This window comes from Castor canadensis, chromosome 10, assembly GCF_047511655.1.
Source record: "Castor canadensis chromosome 10, mCasCan1.hap1v2, whole genome shotgun sequence".
Lineage (NCBI taxonomy): Eukaryota > Metazoa > Chordata > Mammalia > Rodentia > Castoridae > Castor > Castor canadensis.
Genome location: NC_133395.1, coordinates 123,527,862 through 123,547,677, shown reverse-complemented (window position 1 = coordinate 123,547,677; position 19,816 = coordinate 123,527,862). Strand labels below are relative to the sequence as shown.

Below are 19,816 nucleotides of genomic sequence, written 5' to 3'. Positions count from 1 at the left end.
TTCTTAAGCAGGTAATACCTTCCAAATGAGACGTGGAGCTCTTATTCCTTAATTGTTATTCTTTTATATGTGGTACTTATTTTTCTTAAGCTATTTTCTGCTCAAGCTTGTTTGACTACATTTTCCCTTTCCAGAACCTTTCTAATTATGGGGAGGAAAGCAAATGTTAAGCTAGTCTTCTTTTATCGAGAAAAACGGAAGAAAGCATAACTGGCTTACTTTCATAATTTGATTTTGCTTGAACTTTTAAGATACCAGTGTGACTTCACTGTATAAATAGAACTTACATATCCAGGAGAGATGTCTAGGTAAGCCAGAATAAAAACATTTTGATTTTAGTATTTGTATGAAAAAAGTGGTTTTCTGCTGGGCTCACATAGTTTTAATTTGCTGATGAAAAATTCTTGAAGCTTTTGCACTCCCTGGAGTGTTTTAGACAGAGGGTATGGTCATTATAACACCTGTACCTCTGATCTATGGCAGTATAATATCTCATTAAAGGAAATTGATGGTTCCTTTGATCACTGAGGGCTTGATCTGATTATGGGAGTGCATGTGTTGATGCTGGTGGCAGAAGATACCCCTTTGAGGTGGCACATGGGTTGGTGTGAGCTTGAGTGTAGAATTCATCAATGCAATAATTACCCAGCTCACAGCAGTCACATTGAGTTGTGTTTAGTTCGGGGGGGCCTTCTATCTGTCCTTTCATCTGCTCTAGTTTTTCTAAATGGGTCGGTGCTTGGTGTTGCTTCAGAAGTCAGCCTGGGCAACTTGTAAGACATGTTAGTGTGATTTCTGTGTGGGAAAGCCTCACATCTGTGAACTCAGGAGGCCATTTCTCACCTTGCCCTTTGTCATAGATCACAGCCAGGTGGAAACCTTGGTCCCTCCAGCCCCTAGCCCACACTTTCCACTTGATGTCTGTTCTTGAAACTGCATATAGGCTGCTGATGGCTTTTCTTGGGAATTTGTGTGAAAGAGGCTCAGTGAGAGACATCAAAAGTACTGGTCACTTGGAGTCTCCTGATTTTTTGAGATGAAATTTCTACCCAGCTAATTTGAGTTTTCTTCCTTAGTCATGGCAGGCAGCAACCCAATTTAAATTCTCAGAGCTGTGACTCTAAGAGAGTGTTAGACTTTTTTCACTTTCTCATTGATGTTCCTTACTCCCATCCCACTCTGCACCTGGTTCAGAGTCTTGTGCTTCAGGTTTGAAGCTAAGGGTATTTCATCTCAGATATGACGGATGCTCTATAAACAGAAGGCTCCTCGTAGCCTCCTGACAATTAGTGAATCTACTGTGATTTCAGATCCCAGAAGCTACCTATGCTTAGAACCCTGGCTACACATTGGAATTGCTAGAAGAAATTATTTTAATTCTGTTTTTTAAAATCTATTAAAAATAGTACTTTAAAAAAATTTAATCAGCCTAGTCCCATCATATAGATTCTTACCTAATTGGTCTGAGGTGGGGGCTTAGGGATTGATATTATTTTAGGCATACCCTAGGTGATTCTAATGAAACTTGAGTCAGATTAAGACCCCTGCCTGGTAATCCCTGGACCTCCGCAGGTTACCACATACATTCTGAGTAAGCCAACTGGTCTTCTGCTGTTAGAACTCTAGGAGAGAGGCTCCCACTATTCTTGGTACAGCCACATGGGACTCTAGTAAACCAAGGTCCTTCACCACATTCTTGCTGTAGCTCTTAGTCACTGTCAATTTTATTTTGTTCATACAGGCTTTTTATAAAGCAAACATTCTCAGTTGAAGTTTGGCATCTCCCTAGGGTGCAGGTTGGTCCCAAAAGGCATTGCAAAATTTACATAAAGTCACTTTGATTTCTAAAGGTAAACATCTCTCTTCTAAGGACTGGTCTGAAATCAAGCAACCCAAAAGAAGGTGTCCCTGTTCCCAAAGGCAGAAGTTGACACACTTCAGTTTGTTCCCCTGGCATATGTTTGCTTTCTAAGTTTTGGTAATTAAAGTGTCAAGGATTTGCTTACTCAATAGGGCACTGAGTAGTTGGGGGTTTGGGGCTGATCTGGCATGTTTGGTGCAGTTTTAAAAACATTATGTTAGGATTGGAGTGAATGTGTCTGTATATAAGCAATACCTGTGGAGGAGAAGCTGAAAGAATTCAGCTATTGGATCCCTTCTTGTGAGCAGACATACAGGTGAGTTTGAATTGTTTGCATTCTATACCATTGCTTCAGGAAAGGCAGTGGCAAGTATGCTTGGACAGGGTCGTATGTCACAGGGGTCTGTTAGAAACACTCTGAGCTCATTAGCTAGGAGAGTGCTTGGTTCCTTTGGCTGAGAGACACAGCTGAATTAATTTTTGTAGAGGACACTTGAAGGTCCTCTGAGGGTAGAGGCTTCTTTGGAATGGAAAGGGGAAAGCAAGGTAAGTACTGGAGATTTTTAGAATAAGAGAGATGCTGGAATTGTGGATTCCAGCCTATTCATTTGCAGACGTCTGAATTATGGCCAGATTACTAGACGTTCCAGAAACATTCATTAGGCACCGAGTGCAGTGCTTCGTGCTGTGTTGGCACTGCCAGAGGCAGATGATAAACTACTCAGGGTTCTCCAGGGAAACAGAACCAATAGGGGTGTGTGTGTGTGTGTGTGTGTGTGTGTGTGTGTGTGTGTGTGTGTGTGTGTGAGAGAGGGAGAGAGAGAGAGAGGGAAAAGGGGGGAGGAAGGAAGGAAGAGAGAGAGAGAGAAGGGAGGGGAGAATGAGTGAGACACATGTGATTATAGAGCCTAACACATCCCTAGAACTGAGGTGGACAAGCTGGAGACCTAGAAGAGCCAGTGGTAGTTCTAGTCAGAAGGTTGGCAGCCATGACACGTAAGATGAGCCTGTGTTTCAGTTCTAGTCCAAAGGCAGGAAAAACTGATTCTCAGGGCTGGAAGTATGGCTCAAGTGGGAGAGCAGTCTCAAAGCCCTAAGTTCAAATCCCAGTACCACCAAAACAAACAAGCAAACAAACAAAAAATATCTGAGTCTCAGCTCAAAGTAGTTAGGTAGAAGAGAAACCAATAATGGTCTCTCGTTAAGAGGGTCTTAGATCTCATAGGAAACTCTAATGGTGGGTGTGTGTGGGTGTGTGCTTGACAAATAAGAAAAAAAGGAAAGTGAATGAGATGAGGTCAAAGAGTGAGAACTGCTTTGTAGAACAGTAAGACAGAGCAACAACCTAGATAGGGCGAAGTCAGAGTCATCAGATAATGACTCTGATCAGCCACTGTGAACATTTCATCACACCTGTGGACCCCACACTAAGCTCTGCTGCCACTTGGTCATTGGCCCTATACTGGAAGACTTGCATGTACACTGAAGTATGTGCAAATCACACAGAATCTTAGCAATTTGGCAAAGTGTGCAGTGGGCTTACACAAGTGTCTACTGAAGGCCTTCTGCTGAGGGGCTGAGATTTGGTCAGCTAGGGTTTGAGTTTTATTCCTCCTTTTTGTCCTCTGATTTCATTGAGTCTTTGTTTGACTTGATCAAGTTTATTATGTATTATGCTTTTCATCCTCTGGATGTGTAAATTGCCAAGACAGAAAATGGCTATTTAGGTTTTTAATTCATTGAACTAAAAGTTTAAAAAGCTGTGGTCCTTTGGCTTGTTGGTCTCTGCAGTCGAGGGAAAAAAAACCCCAAAATGGCTGTTGAGAGTAATGCTAGTCTGCAACCAAAGAACTCATCAGAGGGGAAACCAGGCTGACAGATGTGACAGCGTTGCCTTATAAATCTCCTTTCGTGGTCGAGGTTGGCATATGGCCAGCGAGTGTCCTAATTATTGAATGGCTTTTTATAGCCCCATTATTTATAATCACTTTTGAATAGCAGCTGGAAGACGGCAGGGAAGGGGAGTGAAAATAGTAGAGCGTGAAAATTATAATTGTTTATAGAATTTTGGAGATTAGAAATATCTGGTGATCCACCTATGAAGTAAAAACTCTCCCTTAAATTTTTTTCAACAGGTACACTATGTACCATATTCTTTAAACGGAGCTGTGGTTGATTCAGATAGGCAAATCTTAATGAGTTAAGAATTTTAACTGAATAGGTTTTCAGTGTATAAAACAACTTGAGAACTTTGCACAGAGCTATGGTCACCTAACAGGTTTCTTTCTCTTTCTCTCTCTACTCCCTCCCCTCTCTCTCCTCCTCCCCTTTTTCCTCTTTGTCTCTCTCTCTCTCCCATTTCCCCTCCTCTCCCCTTGGGATCTTAGCTATTGTTTGTGACCCCCTTTTTTAATTAGGATAAATTAATTGTACAAAGGGTTTTCATTATGATATTTACAACATGCATATAATATACTTTGATCAAGTTCACCCCATCTATGTTACTCTTTCTTAACCAGTCATCCTCTTCCCCCCTTTTGTTTTTCACTTTGAAACACAATTACAGCAGGACTGTGTGGAAAGAATAATCTCTTAAGGGTGTCGTGCTGATGGGAAACTGGCTCACTGTTCTCAGACCCATCCAATGACGTGTGTATCCCCGGTCGTCTTCCTTCTCACAGTCTGGTATAAATTGCAGTAGTGGACCATGCTGTGATGCTGTTTTTCTGCGATTTGCCAGTGTAGGTCAGAGCACCGGGAACTCTGGCCCCTGCCAACTGTTGCATGAAGGATATCAGACTGTATTAGAATACACTTTGCCTCCCAGATTATCTCTTCCTCTCTGAGAATAAATTGGGGTGAGACTTTGAGGCTAAGGGAACAGCTGTCTTAATTAGTATGGATGTGTTTGAGGCTAGGAATGCCAATGGGGCCTCAGTTGTATTTGCATAAAAACATTGAAAAGGTCCTTTTTGTCTGGAGTCCTGAAACCCTACACTAGAAAGCTTCACCCCTGGCTGGCTCCTGAGAATGAACCTTGCTTCTGTGCCCTGGCTCAGCATCTTTGGAAGCTGTTGCTAGTCAGGTGTCACTTTCTTGGTTTCTTCACAGGTGCATGTTGAGAGACACATTGGGACACCTGTTATGTGGCAGTTTGCAAGAACAGTCAACCTTTTCATTTTGAGTTTTTCTAGTTTCATAGTGAGTATACCTGCTATAGGAAAATAATAATGTTATTTTATATTTTGGAAAATTTCAAACCCGTATTGAAGTTGGAAGGACAGCATAATGGATATCCCCAGCTCTTCATATCTTGCTAAATCCATTCCTGTCTCCATAGTCATACATATTTCCATTTTGTTGCACTTACATAAATACAGGCTGTACATACCATGGCACTGCATCCCAGATCCACAAGCATTGCTCCCCAACAATGACCTTTTCTTATAAGCCTGGCTACAACTGCCCCATTGCAACACTCAGTTGGTAACACCATCAGAATTCCAGTTCATACTCAGCATTTCCCCAGCTGAGTCTTAGACATCTTTTATTGTATGGTTTTGATCAAATTCGGGATCCAGTCAAGCTTACAACACTGCATTGTGATGACCCTTGCTAAAGAAAACAGTGTACTGGCACTTGCTCTGTGCTCTGTGGGTTAATGCTTGACCTCACTCAGCTTCTTCTTTAAAGCAGATGCCATTCCTGTTCCTCCTTACGGGTGAGGAGGTTAGGCTAAGAAGGGCTCAGCAACCTGCCTAATGAAGCTGGGAATATGGAGCCCAGACCTGAGCTAGTCAAATCTGGCTTGGGACCCATTGCTTTTCAATGCGTGCCCTTGGTTAGCCACACTCTGTAGGGGCATTTGTCATATCAAAAAATTTCCTGCAACACCAGCTATGCTTGTGGAGGGCTTTCCAAAAAAAAGAACTTTTACAAATGGAAGAACTTGAATATTGAAAGAATGTGTTTGCCTTTATCTTCTTAGTTGTTGCTTCTGAGTTTGTCCTTATCCTTGTTCTGATTATGGACCCCTCCCCTCCCACAGTTATGTGATTGATGACATAGTACCAGCCCCTGGGTGTTCGTCCTACAGATGTTGTTTTCTATCTAGGTAAGGGGGCAAGTTCTGATCCTGTTTATTCTTCTACAACATGGAACTGGTCATAGACCCAAGCTCATTGACTTTGAGTGAGGGTTGTAATGTTCTCTCTTAGTGTTGTATATAACAATGCTCCATAAAAGTTCATTGTCCTGTCTTAAGTCTAGTAGGTCCAGTTAGATTCTGACATAGTGTCTTTTCAAGAAGCTGCTGTCTTCTTGAAGGGCACAGGCATATGCATGTCTTCCAACTCTAGTGAGGGACTTGTAATACACATCTAACTTCAGCTTTTAGTGAAAATACACAGCTGTTTATTTGGGCTGGCCATAAGCTCTCATCAGCTGTATTACTTTGCTGACAGGGGACCATTGTCTTTCTGCTTTCTCTATATAAATCCTTTATGTGTTTTTCTGAACAGATGTTATTCCACTATCTGAGTTTAACTAGAATAAATATAGGGAGCACAAAAGCTGTAAATAATGAAAAAATAGAGATGATGGAATTTAAATCTAAGCTTGCTTTTCTTTCCGTGCCTAACTCAACTTTGTTCTCTCTGTGGGATGAAATTTGTTCTAAAAAGATTCACCAGGAGAAAAAGCATAGAGAAGGCAGGCAGGAAATAATAATAATAAAGCAGATTTCCTGAAGTGCTAGCAAAATGTTTTGTGCTCGTCCATGTGGGGCGTTAAATGTAAATAGTATTTTCTTGAGTTTCATCAGCACACATAAATCTATCCTGCTACCTCTTCCACATTACAGACTCAATGCATGTTTCTTTTTCTTCTTTTAATGCTAAAAAAAACAAAGTTTTACAGAAACATGATTGAAGGAATAGCCAGTCTTTCTACCATAGGGGAGTAGATCCAACCTCCATGTGTCTGATGAGGTTCCCACACTTGGGGTTGTGTGTGGGATGCTTGTGTTATTAGATGCTGTCATCAGCTCAGTTGTGAATGTCACCACTTGAAATTTTTGAGAGATGGGGAACTGATGGGAGAAATATAGAAACATGCTCATTCATTCCCTCATTTTCTGCAGGGGGCTTTGGTATAGCTTAGACTTGAACATGTGGTAGAATCACCTGGAAAGGCTTATGAAAGCAGATTTCTGAGTCCTACCCTCACAGTTTTTGACTGGGTTTGCTTGGATGGAATTAAAAAAACAAACACAAACTGCATTTCAGGTAAGTTTCTTTATATTGCTCTTGGTGGTGGTCATGGAGCTAGACTTTGAAGACAACTGGCTTAGACTAACCTGGAAGGCAGTAAACACTGTCCTACCTCCATCCATGCCCAAGGTTACTGCCGCTCCACCCAAGCGTTATGGAGAACTGTTCACTTGGGGATGCAGGGCCATCATCCAGAATAGGGGTTAGCAAATTGCTGTGGTGGGTCATATCTTTGCCCATTTTTATAAACAACATTTTGTTAGAAAATATCCTCATTTACCTATTGCCCCTGTTGGCATTCATACTTCCAGGGTAGAGCTGAGTAGGTGGATAGTCTGTATGGGCTGTTGAGACTGGACCATACATACTGTCTTAGCTCTTTACAGAACAGTACTTTTGACCCTCTGATCAAGGTTGATACTTTAATGTTATCTGGGAGAAGGGAAATTGGAAGTGTAGAAGGAACTGCTTCATCAAATGCTCCCAATTTGTGTGGTTTTTGTTGTTGTCTTTTTAGCTATCAGGACTTTTGTTTTGGTCTGGTTTTGTTAAGTATACATGATAATGACAGTCATTCATTATTTGTCTACCGACTACCCTTCAAATTAATTTGTATACTGGAAGTAGTTTCTAAAAATTAAAAGAACCCTAGTTTTATCATTGCAGCCTCTCATATATTATTGACATCTGCTTGAATTGTTGGTAGGATATTAAAAAGTCACATAAGCAAATGGGAAAACCCATTCTTATTTCAACATTGTCATCATGGCATGAGTGGTGTTGACTTCTCCACATTTTGGTTGGAAACTTAAATAACCTTTGTGGGAAGCAATTTGTTAATATGTGTTTCAACCTTTAAAAGTGTCCGTGCTCATCAGCCTAGTAATCACTCTTCCAGGGAATTTCAACAAAAATTTGTGTTCAGGGTTTTCCATTATAACATGATTTACAGTTTTTTAAAGGTAAGGGATCCAAATGTCCATTAATGTGAAACTGGTAATGATATGATGAGTCTCTCTGCTGACTTTGAGCTATTTAAGATCAAGCAGGATGCAGAGAAGTGAATCCACTCTTTTTGGAGGGGATTTGTATCAAGATTCTTAAAACATTTTTGTTGGATTTTGCCCAGTATTTCTACTTCCAGCATTGTGAGAAAATAATGAGAAATGCAGGTGGATTTTGTATAAGGAAGATAGACTCAGTGGAAAGATTTCACATAACTTACTGATGGTTAATGGCTTAGATAGGTTGTGGTGAGTTAATGAAATAGTAGGCAGCTCTTAAAACTGTATTTTGAGTACTAATAATAAATTGCAAGTGCTTAAGAACTGTTAGAAAATATGGCAATGAATCCACATTCATGGTACAATCCTACACACATCATGTTTAATAGACATCCAATTCTGCTGGGGCCTGTTTGTCACCGGCTAACCACAGACATTGGGATGCTTTCTACTCCCCTTGGCATTAGATGTCTTCATTCACCACATTGTCAAACTGTAGTGCTGGTCCCCTTTAATACTTTTGTTTGGCAGTACTAGCATTTGAATTCAAGGCCTTGAGCTTGCTAGGCAAGCACTCTGCTGTTGGAGTCATGCCCCTAGACCTTTTGCTATTTAGTTTATTTTTCAGATAGCGTCTAGCTTTTGCCTAGAATCAGCCTGGGGACTGTGATCCTACTATTTCCAGCTCCAACATAGCTGAGATCGCTGGTTTATGCTACCGGTGCCACCTCCCGGCATAGCTGGTATTTCAGGTGTGAGCCGTGCTGGATCCCTTTCAGTTCTTGTGTGGTCAGCATACAGGCTTCTTGCTGTCAACTGCCTCTATACTTGGCCCACTGCACAGCTGCAAAGTAACCTCAACTTTTGACCAACATTTAGACCTCCTCCGTATAATCCTTTCAGCACATTCCCACTGTGCTTAAAATAAAATGAAAGCCCCTTATCATGTCCCCTTCTAACCTTACTCCGATTCACCCCTTGTCTGAGTTTTGTGTTCTTCCTCCGGTGTGCCGACCTCTTATCTGCAGCCTGTTGAACACACTCTTCCTTCTGCCTGGAATACCCTTCTCCCACACTTTGCAGAGCTGTTTTTTCTCCTAAAGAAGGAAAAAAGATACCCTGTCCACCCTTCCTTAAACAGCCCTGTCTCTTCCTGCTCAAGGGTTCTGTACAATCCTTATTGTATTTTTAGAGTATTTGATTGTAGACATGTAGTAAATGTTTGTTGAATGAGTGAACGAATCTGCCCAAATGTTTAAGTGCATTGTAAGGCCACTTGTACTCGGTAGCTATTATTTATATGTGTGGCTATCATTTTATGATGTGGGTATATATGAGCATGTTGTACATATGTATGCATTCACAGGACATAATTAACAAAATGTATGCTGCAGATGAGGTAACAGGTGATTTTCCCTTGTACTTTTGTATATTTTTCAAATTTTTTTTAACTGGGATTTGAACTCATGCTCTTACATTTGCTAGGCAGGTACTCTACCACTTGGAGCCATGCCTATAAGCCCTTTTCACTTTTCTTCTTTTTAGAATAGGGTCTCACATTTATACTTGGCCAGGCCTGGACCATTTTCATCCTATTTATGCTTCCTGCATAGCTAGGATGACAAATGAACCCAGCTTATTTGTTGAGATGGGGGTCTGGCCTAGAATCACGATCACCCAATATCTCCTTCTCTTGAGTAGCAGAGGCTATAGGCACAAGCCTCCATGCCTGCTCAATTTTTTTTTATTTTTTTGAGACTAGAGCTTGCTATGTGGCCAAGGCAGACCTCAAACTCGTACTTCTCATGCATGGACCTCATGAGTACTGGAATTACAGGTGTGGTCTCCCACATCAGCATATTTTTCAAGTCTCATAGTAATTTATATTACTTTGTTATTGTGGTAAAATATACATAACATAAAATTGATCATTTTTACCATTTTTAAGGGTACAAGTGTTTGGCATAATGTATTTTCACATTGTACAAGCCTCACCACCATGCATCTCCAAAATGTTTTCATCCTCCCCAACGGAAACTCTGTCCCCAGTAAACAGTGACTCCCCAATAATTTGTATTACTTTTACAGTGAGGAAAATATTGGGAAAAAAATATTAGAAAGAAACAGCCAACCTCATTTTTCAGATAAAGCTAACTTACATGAATTTGGGGTTGCAAGTTTTAATGACTGTGGAACAAGTTAATTTGTTTTTCAGTTAGTAATTTTGTGCTCTACAACCCTGTCCCTTATAAATATAAACTGCTGAGCTAATACCTATTTTTTGCTGTGATGGCTTCATTGCAGCATAAACCATTTGTGTGTTGCCTTAATAAACAGAATTTTCTTACCACTGTAATGGTTCCTGTATGGACTGTGTGTTAAATCAGTATCACCTGGATGTGTGATTAGTTCTGATATCTTTATACAACTTTTCTTTTTTTTTTTTTTTTTTTCCATTTTTCTTTTATTATTCATATGTGCATACAAGGATACAAGGCTTGGTTTATTTCTCCCCCCTGCCCCCACCCCCTCCCTTACCACCCACTCCACCCCCTCCCGCTCCCCCCCTCAATACCCAGCAGAAACTATTTTGCCCTTATCTCTAATTTTGTTGTAGAGAGTGTATAAGCAATAATAGGAAGGAACAAGGGGTTTTGCTGGTTGAGATAAGGATAGCTATACAGGGCATTGACTCACATTGATTTCCTGTGCGTGGGTGTTACCTTCTAGGTTAATTCTTTTTAATCTAACCTTTTCTCTAGTTCCTGGTCCCCTTTTCCTATTGGCCTCAGTTGCTTTAAGGTATCTGCTTTAGTTTCTCTGCATTAAGGGCAACAAATGCTAGCTAGTTTTTTAGGTGTCTTACCTATCCTCACCCCTCCCTTGTGTGCTCTCGCTTTTATCATGTGCTCATAGTCCAATCCCCTTGTTGTGTTTGCCCTTGATCTAATGTCCACATATGAGGGAGAACATACGATTTTTGGTTTTTTGAGCCAGGCTAACCTCACTCAGAATGATGTTCTCCAATTCCATCCATTTACCAGCGAATGATAACATTTCGTTCTTCTTCATGGCTGCATAAAATTCCATTGTGTATAGATACCACATTTTCTTAATCCATTCGTCAGTGCTGGGGCATCTTGGCTGTTTCCATAACTTGGCTATTGTGAATAGTGCTGCAATAAACATGGGTGTGCAGGTGCCTCTGGAGTAACCTGTGTCACAGTCTTTTGGATATATCCCCAAAAGTGGTATTGCTGGATCAAATGGTATATCAATGTTTAGCTTTTTAAGTAGCCTCCAAATTTTTTTCCAGAGTGGTTGTACTAGTCTACATTCCCACCAACAGTGTAAGAGGGTTCCTTTTTCCCCGCATCCTCGCCAACACCTGTTGTTGGTGGTGTTGCTGATGATGGCTATTCTAACAGGGGTGAGGTGGAATCTTAGCGTGGTTTTAATTTGCATTTCCTTTATTGCTAGAGATGGTGAGCATTTTTTCATGTGTTTTTTGGCCATTTGAATTTCTTCTTTTGAGAAAGTTCTGTTTAGTTTACTTGCCCCTTTCTTTATTAGTTCATTAGTTGTTTCTGGCTCTTTCTCTAAGTCAGAAGGCTAGATTTTATGTTCATGTGCTTTCTTTGTTTTTTTTTTTTTTAAGAGTGACAGTTCATGTATGGATGATTTTACTTCTTTCCCCCTCACCTCAACAATTGTCCACTTGACATTATAACAATTTCCATCTTTCATTAAGTGCTTTCTTTCTGCCAAACACTGTCTGAGTGTTGTCTCCTTTAATGCTCACAATGGTCATGTGACATAGCCACTGTTATATCACTGTTCTATTTTTACAAAGAGATAAAGGAGGTTCAGAGATACAGCCTTGTGCTGGGCTCATCAGCTCATGAACAGTGGGCCAGGACTTGCACCAAGCCTGTCTGTCTTAACTGCCTATTCTCCTTTCAGCTCAACTCCTTCATGGAAACTGAGAACTAAGCATCTAGGACAGCACCTCACATATAGTACTCATTCAAACACACATTTTTAAAGTTTTGAAATCAACTTTCTTGCAGTGTGAAACACGTAAAATGAAAAGCATTTCTTTTATGCATATGGTTCTGGAAGTTTAGACAAATAAACCCATGTTATATGTTACCACAATCAAGAAATGCTATATTGAAATCTCCCCTCAAGAGTTTCTTTGTTCCTTTTCTTGGGACAGTTTGGGGAGGAAGGGCAGTATTTGGGTTTGAACTCAGGGCTATGTGCTTAGAAGGCAGGCATTCTACCACTGTGCCACACCTCCAGCCTTTCCATGCGTTAGTTTATTTTTCAGATAGAATCTCATGTTTTTGCCCCTTGTGTGGGTTGTCCCTTTTTAAAAACTTACTTTGAAATTATCATAGATTCACAGGATATTGTAAAAAAATATAGCAGCACCATATACCTTTATTGAAGATTCCCTAGTAATGTCCATATACTCTGTAGGCCTTACACCCTCATGTTCCTTTATAATTACTCTTTGCTTCTCTTGCTCCAGAGAGAATAGTTCTTTCACCGTAAATTAGTTTAACCAACCTGTTCAAAAGTTTTATGCATTATGAAGTTTTATGCATTTATGAAGTCATCTGAATGTTTTTTATTTTGTAATGTATGAAAATTAATCACATGGAAATAAGAGTGGGATTGTTAGACTATTGGCTAGAGAAGGTTTAACTTCATAAGATGCTACCAAATTGTGTTCCCAGAGGATGAATTGCTTTATATGCTTGCTGGCAGTGCCTGAGATTACTTGTTGTTCCCCAACCTTTCCAACATATTTGATTTTTTTTCAGTCTTTTTTATTTTTATTTCAGTGGATTTGTAGTGGGATCTTACTGTGTTTTAATTTTTGCATTTCTACTGACTGCTGCTGACGTCAACATGTCTTCATGTGCTTACTGATCATCCATCTATATTCCTTTGCCAACTATCTGTCCAGAAGTTTCCAGTTTGCAGAGGCATAGTGGTGAGCGGGTGTTTGTTTTCTTCATTCAGTAAAGAGTTTGTAAGTGATTGAGTGACTTAAAATTGACACATGTGTATGTAATTTTCTTTGGACCACTTGAACCTTGGGTATAAACTCAAACAAAATAGTTCAAATGGGGTTACTGTAGTCTATTACAGAATGAGCAAGTGTGGCAGGCAATCTGATTATGTATGTGACATTAAAATAATGATCAGTATGAATATCATCTTAACCATCTCTTCTTCATTTACTCTTTACCACTATGAGGAAGTTACCATCTTCTCACATAGTTAATTGTTTCTCTAAGGCTAAAAATGCTCTTACCTAATTTTTATTTTTGTCTAAAAATGGAAGGACAACTTTAGCCATGCTGTTTTTAGTTGGCATTGAAACATCTTTCTCCATTAACAGTGAATGCTAGCTAAGTCGAGCTATAAACCTTCTGTTGATCCTGTAGACTGTAATTTGTGATTATGATTGTTTTTAAAAAAATATCTTTTTCTGTGACACATTTGTTAGCTTTTCTTTTGTTTTGTTAAGTATAAAGGATTTCAAAGAAATAAATACACCAACCCACTTAGACAACTGTGACTCAAACAACAGCAACAATAATAAACAAGCAATATGGATGTGGTGATTCATGCTTGTAATTTCAGCTACTCAGGAGGCAGAGATCAGGAGGATCTTAGTTTGAGACCAGCCTGAAAAGATTAGCCAGATTTCCATCTCAGTCAGTAAACCAAGCATGGTGACACATGACTGTGACCTAGCTGTGATGAGGGCATAGATAGGAGGATTGAAGTGTGAGGCCAGCCTGGGCAAAAACTCAAGACCCTACCTGAAAAATACCTGAAGTGCAAAGGCTGGGGCATGGCTCAAATGGTAGAGCACCTCCCTGAGTTCAAACCCCATTACCTCAAAACCAAACAAACCAACTAACCAAACAAACAAACAAGAGGCAATATGTTACCCCTAATATTTGAAAGCAATGCAGGAAGAAAAGATGTATGTGTTGATATCTATCTATATGTAAAAATAAAGAACTGAGTCTTATTTCCTTAGCTCAAAGTTTTTCCCCTAAAGTAAGTAGATGTCCAAATTATGTTATGATTCCCTGTATTAATAAATGCATGGTCTCTCCTTTTTTTATTTTGCATTTTCTTTTATTTTTTGGTGCTGGAGGTGGGACTCGGGGCCTCACACATGGTTAACATCTCCTCTACTGCTGAGCTATCATCCCCCATCTCAGAGCCCCTCTCCTTTGTTAAATTCCTTTGCACACACGGGCACACACACACACACACACACCCACCCTAAATTGTAAAGACAAGCACTGCATAATCTTGCTCACATTGGTGTCATAGTGGTTGAGAGAAAAATGGTGGTAAGCAGAGGCTGGGGAGGGTGGGATGAAAGGGGATGGGCAGAGGTTGGCCAATGGATACCACATCAGAGTTATTAGGGCAAGAAGCTCTGATGTGCTACTGTGCAGTAGGGTAACTAGAGATAACAATGATGTACTCTGCATTTCAAAAAGCTAGAAGAAAGGATTGTGGAAGATTTTTTTTTTTGCCATAAATAAATGAGAAATGTTTGAGGAGATAAGCAGGCTTGCCCTGATTTTAACATTGCTCAATGTACATGTGCATGTAGACATTACATGGTATCCCTAATAGGATTAATATGTACAGTTTGCACTAAATTTTAAAAAGCAAAAAGGAATGAGACATTGGCCAGTATTCCACACGTTCCTCCCCAGTGTCAGCAACAGGAGGATCTCGCTTCTGCAGAGTAGTTCTTGTGTGGATGGCCTGAGCCTCAGTGAATCCGTCTCTTAGGGCCGTTTGCAAGTTTTTTGCTTTTATTTTTATTCATTTGCTGTTATGCAAATCCTATAGGAAATGCTGCTGGTGATCTGAGCAGACTTTTGTAGGGTAAATTCCTACCAGTTTGAATCCCTGCTGGAGGAACACTTTCTAAGTTGACAGTTACTGCTGGATTGTCATGTGCTCTTGCACCAGTAGCATCTCTAAGTGTGGCACCTATTGTCAGTGTAATAGTCTAGATGAAATTGTTATTTTAGCCTTCTAGAATTATGAGCTAGTGCCCCACATGAGCACTGGCTTATCTTTACCTCATTGTTGCTTGCTTTTCCTCTGCAGAGGGAAACCTGTGCACACCGTCCTGTGACTGAGGAGGGGTAGACTAGAATTGCTGTGTATAGCTTTCTCACACACAGTTCCCGGGCTGCTTGATCTCCAGGAAGCCCTTTTATTGATGTGTTTGTTCTGTGTGTTTGTTCTGTAGGAGGAAGGCTCAACAAGGACCTGCGACACTTTCTCAGTCAGCGCTTCCAGAAGGGGTCTGCAGATCATGAGCTCCAGCAGATCATAAGGGACAATCTGTACCGCCACGCTGTGCCTTGTAAGTAGCCAGTCTTTGACATCTTGCTGCTGGATGGATAGGTGAGAATTCAGGGGGAGAAAGAAGAACAGCTGGTTTTGGAACACTTGGTGGCTTGCCCGCCTAATGATGTCACAAGTCAAGAAAATCACAATTGACAGTGGGACCAACAACATAGTGTCATGGTGTGCCTGAGTTTTAGTTAGACTCTGCCACTTACTAGTATGCAGTGGTGACCACTGCAAACCTCTGGGAGGGTTACTTTTGGATTAGAGGGAAGGACATGCCAGTAATGGTAGCATCGTAGAACTGTCATGGGGGGTAAATAGAATGAGACATTTACATTTTGTAAAGTACTGGCAGAGTGTAAGGGTCCAGAGATGTTATTCACAGCTGTCATTAATGGAGGAACCAGGCCACAGGCCCTTAGACTCACCTTTGTGAGACTCATTGAGTCCCTAGTGGTCTCTCCCTTCGGTGAGAGGGACTGCAGTGGACGCTTCCCTTCTGCCCCATGCTTCTCTTCCACTCAGCCAGTTGGACAAACTCATAAGGCAGAGTTATTTGAAGAAATGATTTCCACATACTAAAAACAGAAGTTCCAAAACCCATTTGATTGATTACACCAAATCTGAGAAAGCATGATACAGGGCATAACAAGTCTGAAAGCAGAGCTTTTGTGTCACAGGAAGGCACACAGGCAGTCTGTCTATGTGCCTGCCTGTGTCTGTCTATAGGGAGATAAGTTGGCAGCTCGACTGTGGTGAGGAATTACCATGTTCTACCGCACTGTGTTTCTGTTCAGGCTAATCATAAGATGTGACTTTTGGGAATACATGGTGTTTAATTTCATTCAAAATACAAGGAAAGAATGGTTCTAGTTTTAGTACTTGAAATTTTACTTTTTCCTTTCTGTTACTCAGTCCTTTAAAGTTTGATGGTTTCTCTCTCTCTCTCTCTTTTTTTTTTTTTTAAGAAATATCATTTTTAACCCTCCCACCAAAAGGAGCAATACTTCAGTGTTCATTCTATCCTGCTTGTTGCTGTGGTTTGTTTGCTATAAATGGTTTTCTTTAAAAGAATGTTTTTTGAAAGTGATAAGCTATAGTGCTAATGTTTCCTCATACTACTGTAAAATAATAAATGGAACGAATCTAAGACACTCCATAGATTTACAAGGACCCAAGGGTAACTCTAGACTGTGACCTGAAGAGGTCAGATTTAGAATAGCCTCCCCCCCTCCCCCAGCCCGGCCCCCCATCCATTTTACTCATTAACAAAACGGGCTCTGAGAGGAAAAGAGATAAGTAACTTGGGACAAGGCCCCAGGGTTGCCACTCTTCACTGAGTGGTGGGGTTGCATCTAACAGAGAATAGTTTTGATGCTAATTTAGTGTGAATCTGTGGTACTCACTTTTTTCTGTCTTTCAGTGTTGGAGTTGAGAACTGTAATTCCAGTAATATCTGCATAATAATTCCATATATTTTAGCTCCGTAATAAATCCTAATCCTAATCCTATGGATGGGGCAAGAATTTCCGTTCTATCTTTATTGAGAAGAAACTGAGGTATTAAAGTAAACCAGGGATTGGGGAAGGAGGAATAAAGGAGAGTGATGGAGGGGTGAATTCAACCATGATAAATTGTAAGAAATTTTGTAAATGTCACATTGTACCCCCAGCACAACACTGATTAAAACAATTAAAAATAATAAGGTAAACCAGTGAGAACAAGGCTGTATGTGAGGAAGGCATGAGTGTCTGCCTTTACCACACTCTCATGGTTTACTCATACAAACCTTTTGAAGGTGGAGGTCTTTAACACCAATTTTACAGATGAGGAAACAGAGTCACAGAGAGATTAAATTACCTACAGGAATAGTGAGCCTGGGTTGTGTTTCAAGCAGCACAGTGTGAATGCAGTTTTGCAGAACTCAGTAACTCCAGATTCATGATTGTACTCTGTTGTAATTTTTGCCCTGCTTAGATTCCAATTTAAGAAATGGGGATGAAGCAAATGAGCACACCATTTCTTGACACATCTGTGGTGTTACTATGGTTACATTTTGGCAAGCATTCCCATTTATTTTTTCCGCTGATTTATTGGACCTGACTGTGAGCTAGATGGCTTCATTTGAAGTATACCACTATGTAGGAATTGGGGCAAAAATGACCTCAGTCTTTAAAAACAGTGGAAAAATCATGTTTGTCTTTGCTTGTAGAAAGCACTTGGAATTGGTGCTCTATTTGTACGAAACCACTAAGTCAAGAATTTGGAAAGCAGAAATGGTGTTCCTACTGAAAGACAAGTAACAACTCATTATATATTTCCTCCATAAAGTGGGAAGGAAATTCAGGAGAGGTCTGTTTCTGGGGCTGGTATGCCTTTTAACGTGAATAGTTCAGGGTGCTTTGGGGTACTGTTTCAGGCTTGAATTACTCTGGCCACATTTTTGTTTATTTTGATTCTTTGTGACTGGCAAAGCAGAGCTCTCTATCAACCCGCTGTGCTTATGGATGCAGAAGCCCTGGCTGGAGGTTGTTGTAAGTGGGCCACAGGGAACCCAGTTCATGGAATCTGTGTATTCCAGAACTTCCTGCCGCTGCTGCTCAGTTACTTCAGTGTTTTGAGAAGGGATGACCTCATGAACAGGTGCTTGATAGTAGGGGGTAGACTGTTTTTCCTGTACTTTTTAGGAGGCATATGGGTTTTAGATAGGAAGAAAGTAAAGCTCCCCATTCCCAAATTGTTTCAACATGGTCAGAATGTACTTCAGGTGGACATTCCCATTTAGAGTTCAATTTGATTCTGTTCCTTGATAAAGACAATGTGCATAACAGCAGTCCGGTTTTACAGCTTGGAAGATGGAACAACAAACTTAACTTCCTCCCAACTATACCGCTTCTAAATGCCACATTACTCACTTCTCACCCACTGATGTTGTTATTTTTTAATTTTTAACAGCTTTATTGAGATATAGTTCACATACGATGTAATTCATCTAATATGTTCATCCAACGCTATTTTTGTTACAGTTATTATTCTTCACTTCCTTTTATTCAGGAACTTTCATTATTCCTACAGTATGAAAAAGGTCAATGTAGTGGAAATGTAATTATGCTTACCATTGAAAATTACCACCACCACCCTCAAAAAAAAAAAAATGAGGACAGAAAAGAGAACCGGATGTAGAATGAGTCAGAAGTCTGGGTTGCTCTGCTAGCACTGTGGCCTGGTGCAGGTCATATAACCCCTCTGAGGCTCATTTACTCATCTGTAAAATGGAAATAGTAGCCCCAACTCAACCACTATCTGTCCAGTTACACACAGCAGCCCTGTGAGCTGGGTCTCAATGGAGGTTAATGGTGTCCCTAAGACCACATAGTCAGCAAGTAGCAAGGTCAGGTTAATCCATGTCACTCTGCTTCCCAAATTGGATATAATTAAAAATAGCCTCATTTGATTAATATAGAGACAGACAATTGGCAGTAAAAGTAAAAAGGAAAGATTTCTGATTGACAAATATAAGGGCTTAGCTGTATGAAATGATGGAGTATTTGTCTTGGAGATAGGAGTGGTGTAAGTCATGATTCCTTAAAAATAAGTATTCTTATCTGGGCTTAGAGCTGTACTCCTATAATCTCAGCACTTACAAGGTATAAGCAGGAAGTCACAAATTTAAGGCCATCCAGGGCTATACAGTGAGTTCAAGGCCAGTCTGGACTACATAACAAGACTCTTGAAAATGTCTGATTTTCAAGTCATTCACTGGGGCATGCAATAGAACTTTAATCATGAGTGCTCACATTTAAAAAAATTATTGTATAATTTTCTTAGGACATCTAGCCTTATGTCATTTTCTGCTAGGTCTCCTTTATATTTCTGAGAAAACCACCTTTAAATAAATGGATTTGAAATGCGCATGAACATCTCACTTCTCTATTCCTTAGAATCATCCGATTAATATTCCTGTCTCCTTCACTTCTAATTCTGTCAAATTCCACCCCCTCCCCATGAGTGCTTCAGCCATACAAACCAAGTCTTTCTGTCTCCAGCACACCTTGTGCTGTAGAGGTAATGTACCCATTACTTCTTCTGTTTCCCTACTTCCTCTTTGACCCATTCTTAGTCTTCTTTTTAGGTTTAGCATAGATGTCACTTCCTCCATGAAGTCCTCTCTGGCCTCTTCCATTGGGCCAGGTGCCTTCCTCACCATTTCCAGTGCCACCCACCCTCAGGCCTGCCCCGTGCTTGCCATGTGCCTATCTGCCCTA

At 40.4% G+C, this 19,816-nt stretch overlaps 1 protein-coding gene across 21 annotated transcripts in view; it reads left to right on the top strand.

The window, feature by feature from the left end:
* The window catches only part of Magi1 (membrane associated guanylate kinase, WW and PDZ domain containing 1), a 601,293-nt gene that overhangs the window by 336,636 nt on the left and 244,841 nt on the right, over positions 1-19,816 (top strand). For all 21 annotated transcript variants that reach the window (XM_074044157.1, XM_074044156.1, XM_074044153.1 and 18 more), the window contains exon 2: positions 15,448-15,564. In XM_074044157.1, coding sequence (XP_073900258.1) covers positions 15,448-15,564 — 117 coding nt within the window. The remainder of the gene's footprint in view (positions 1-15,447; positions 15,565-19,816) is intronic.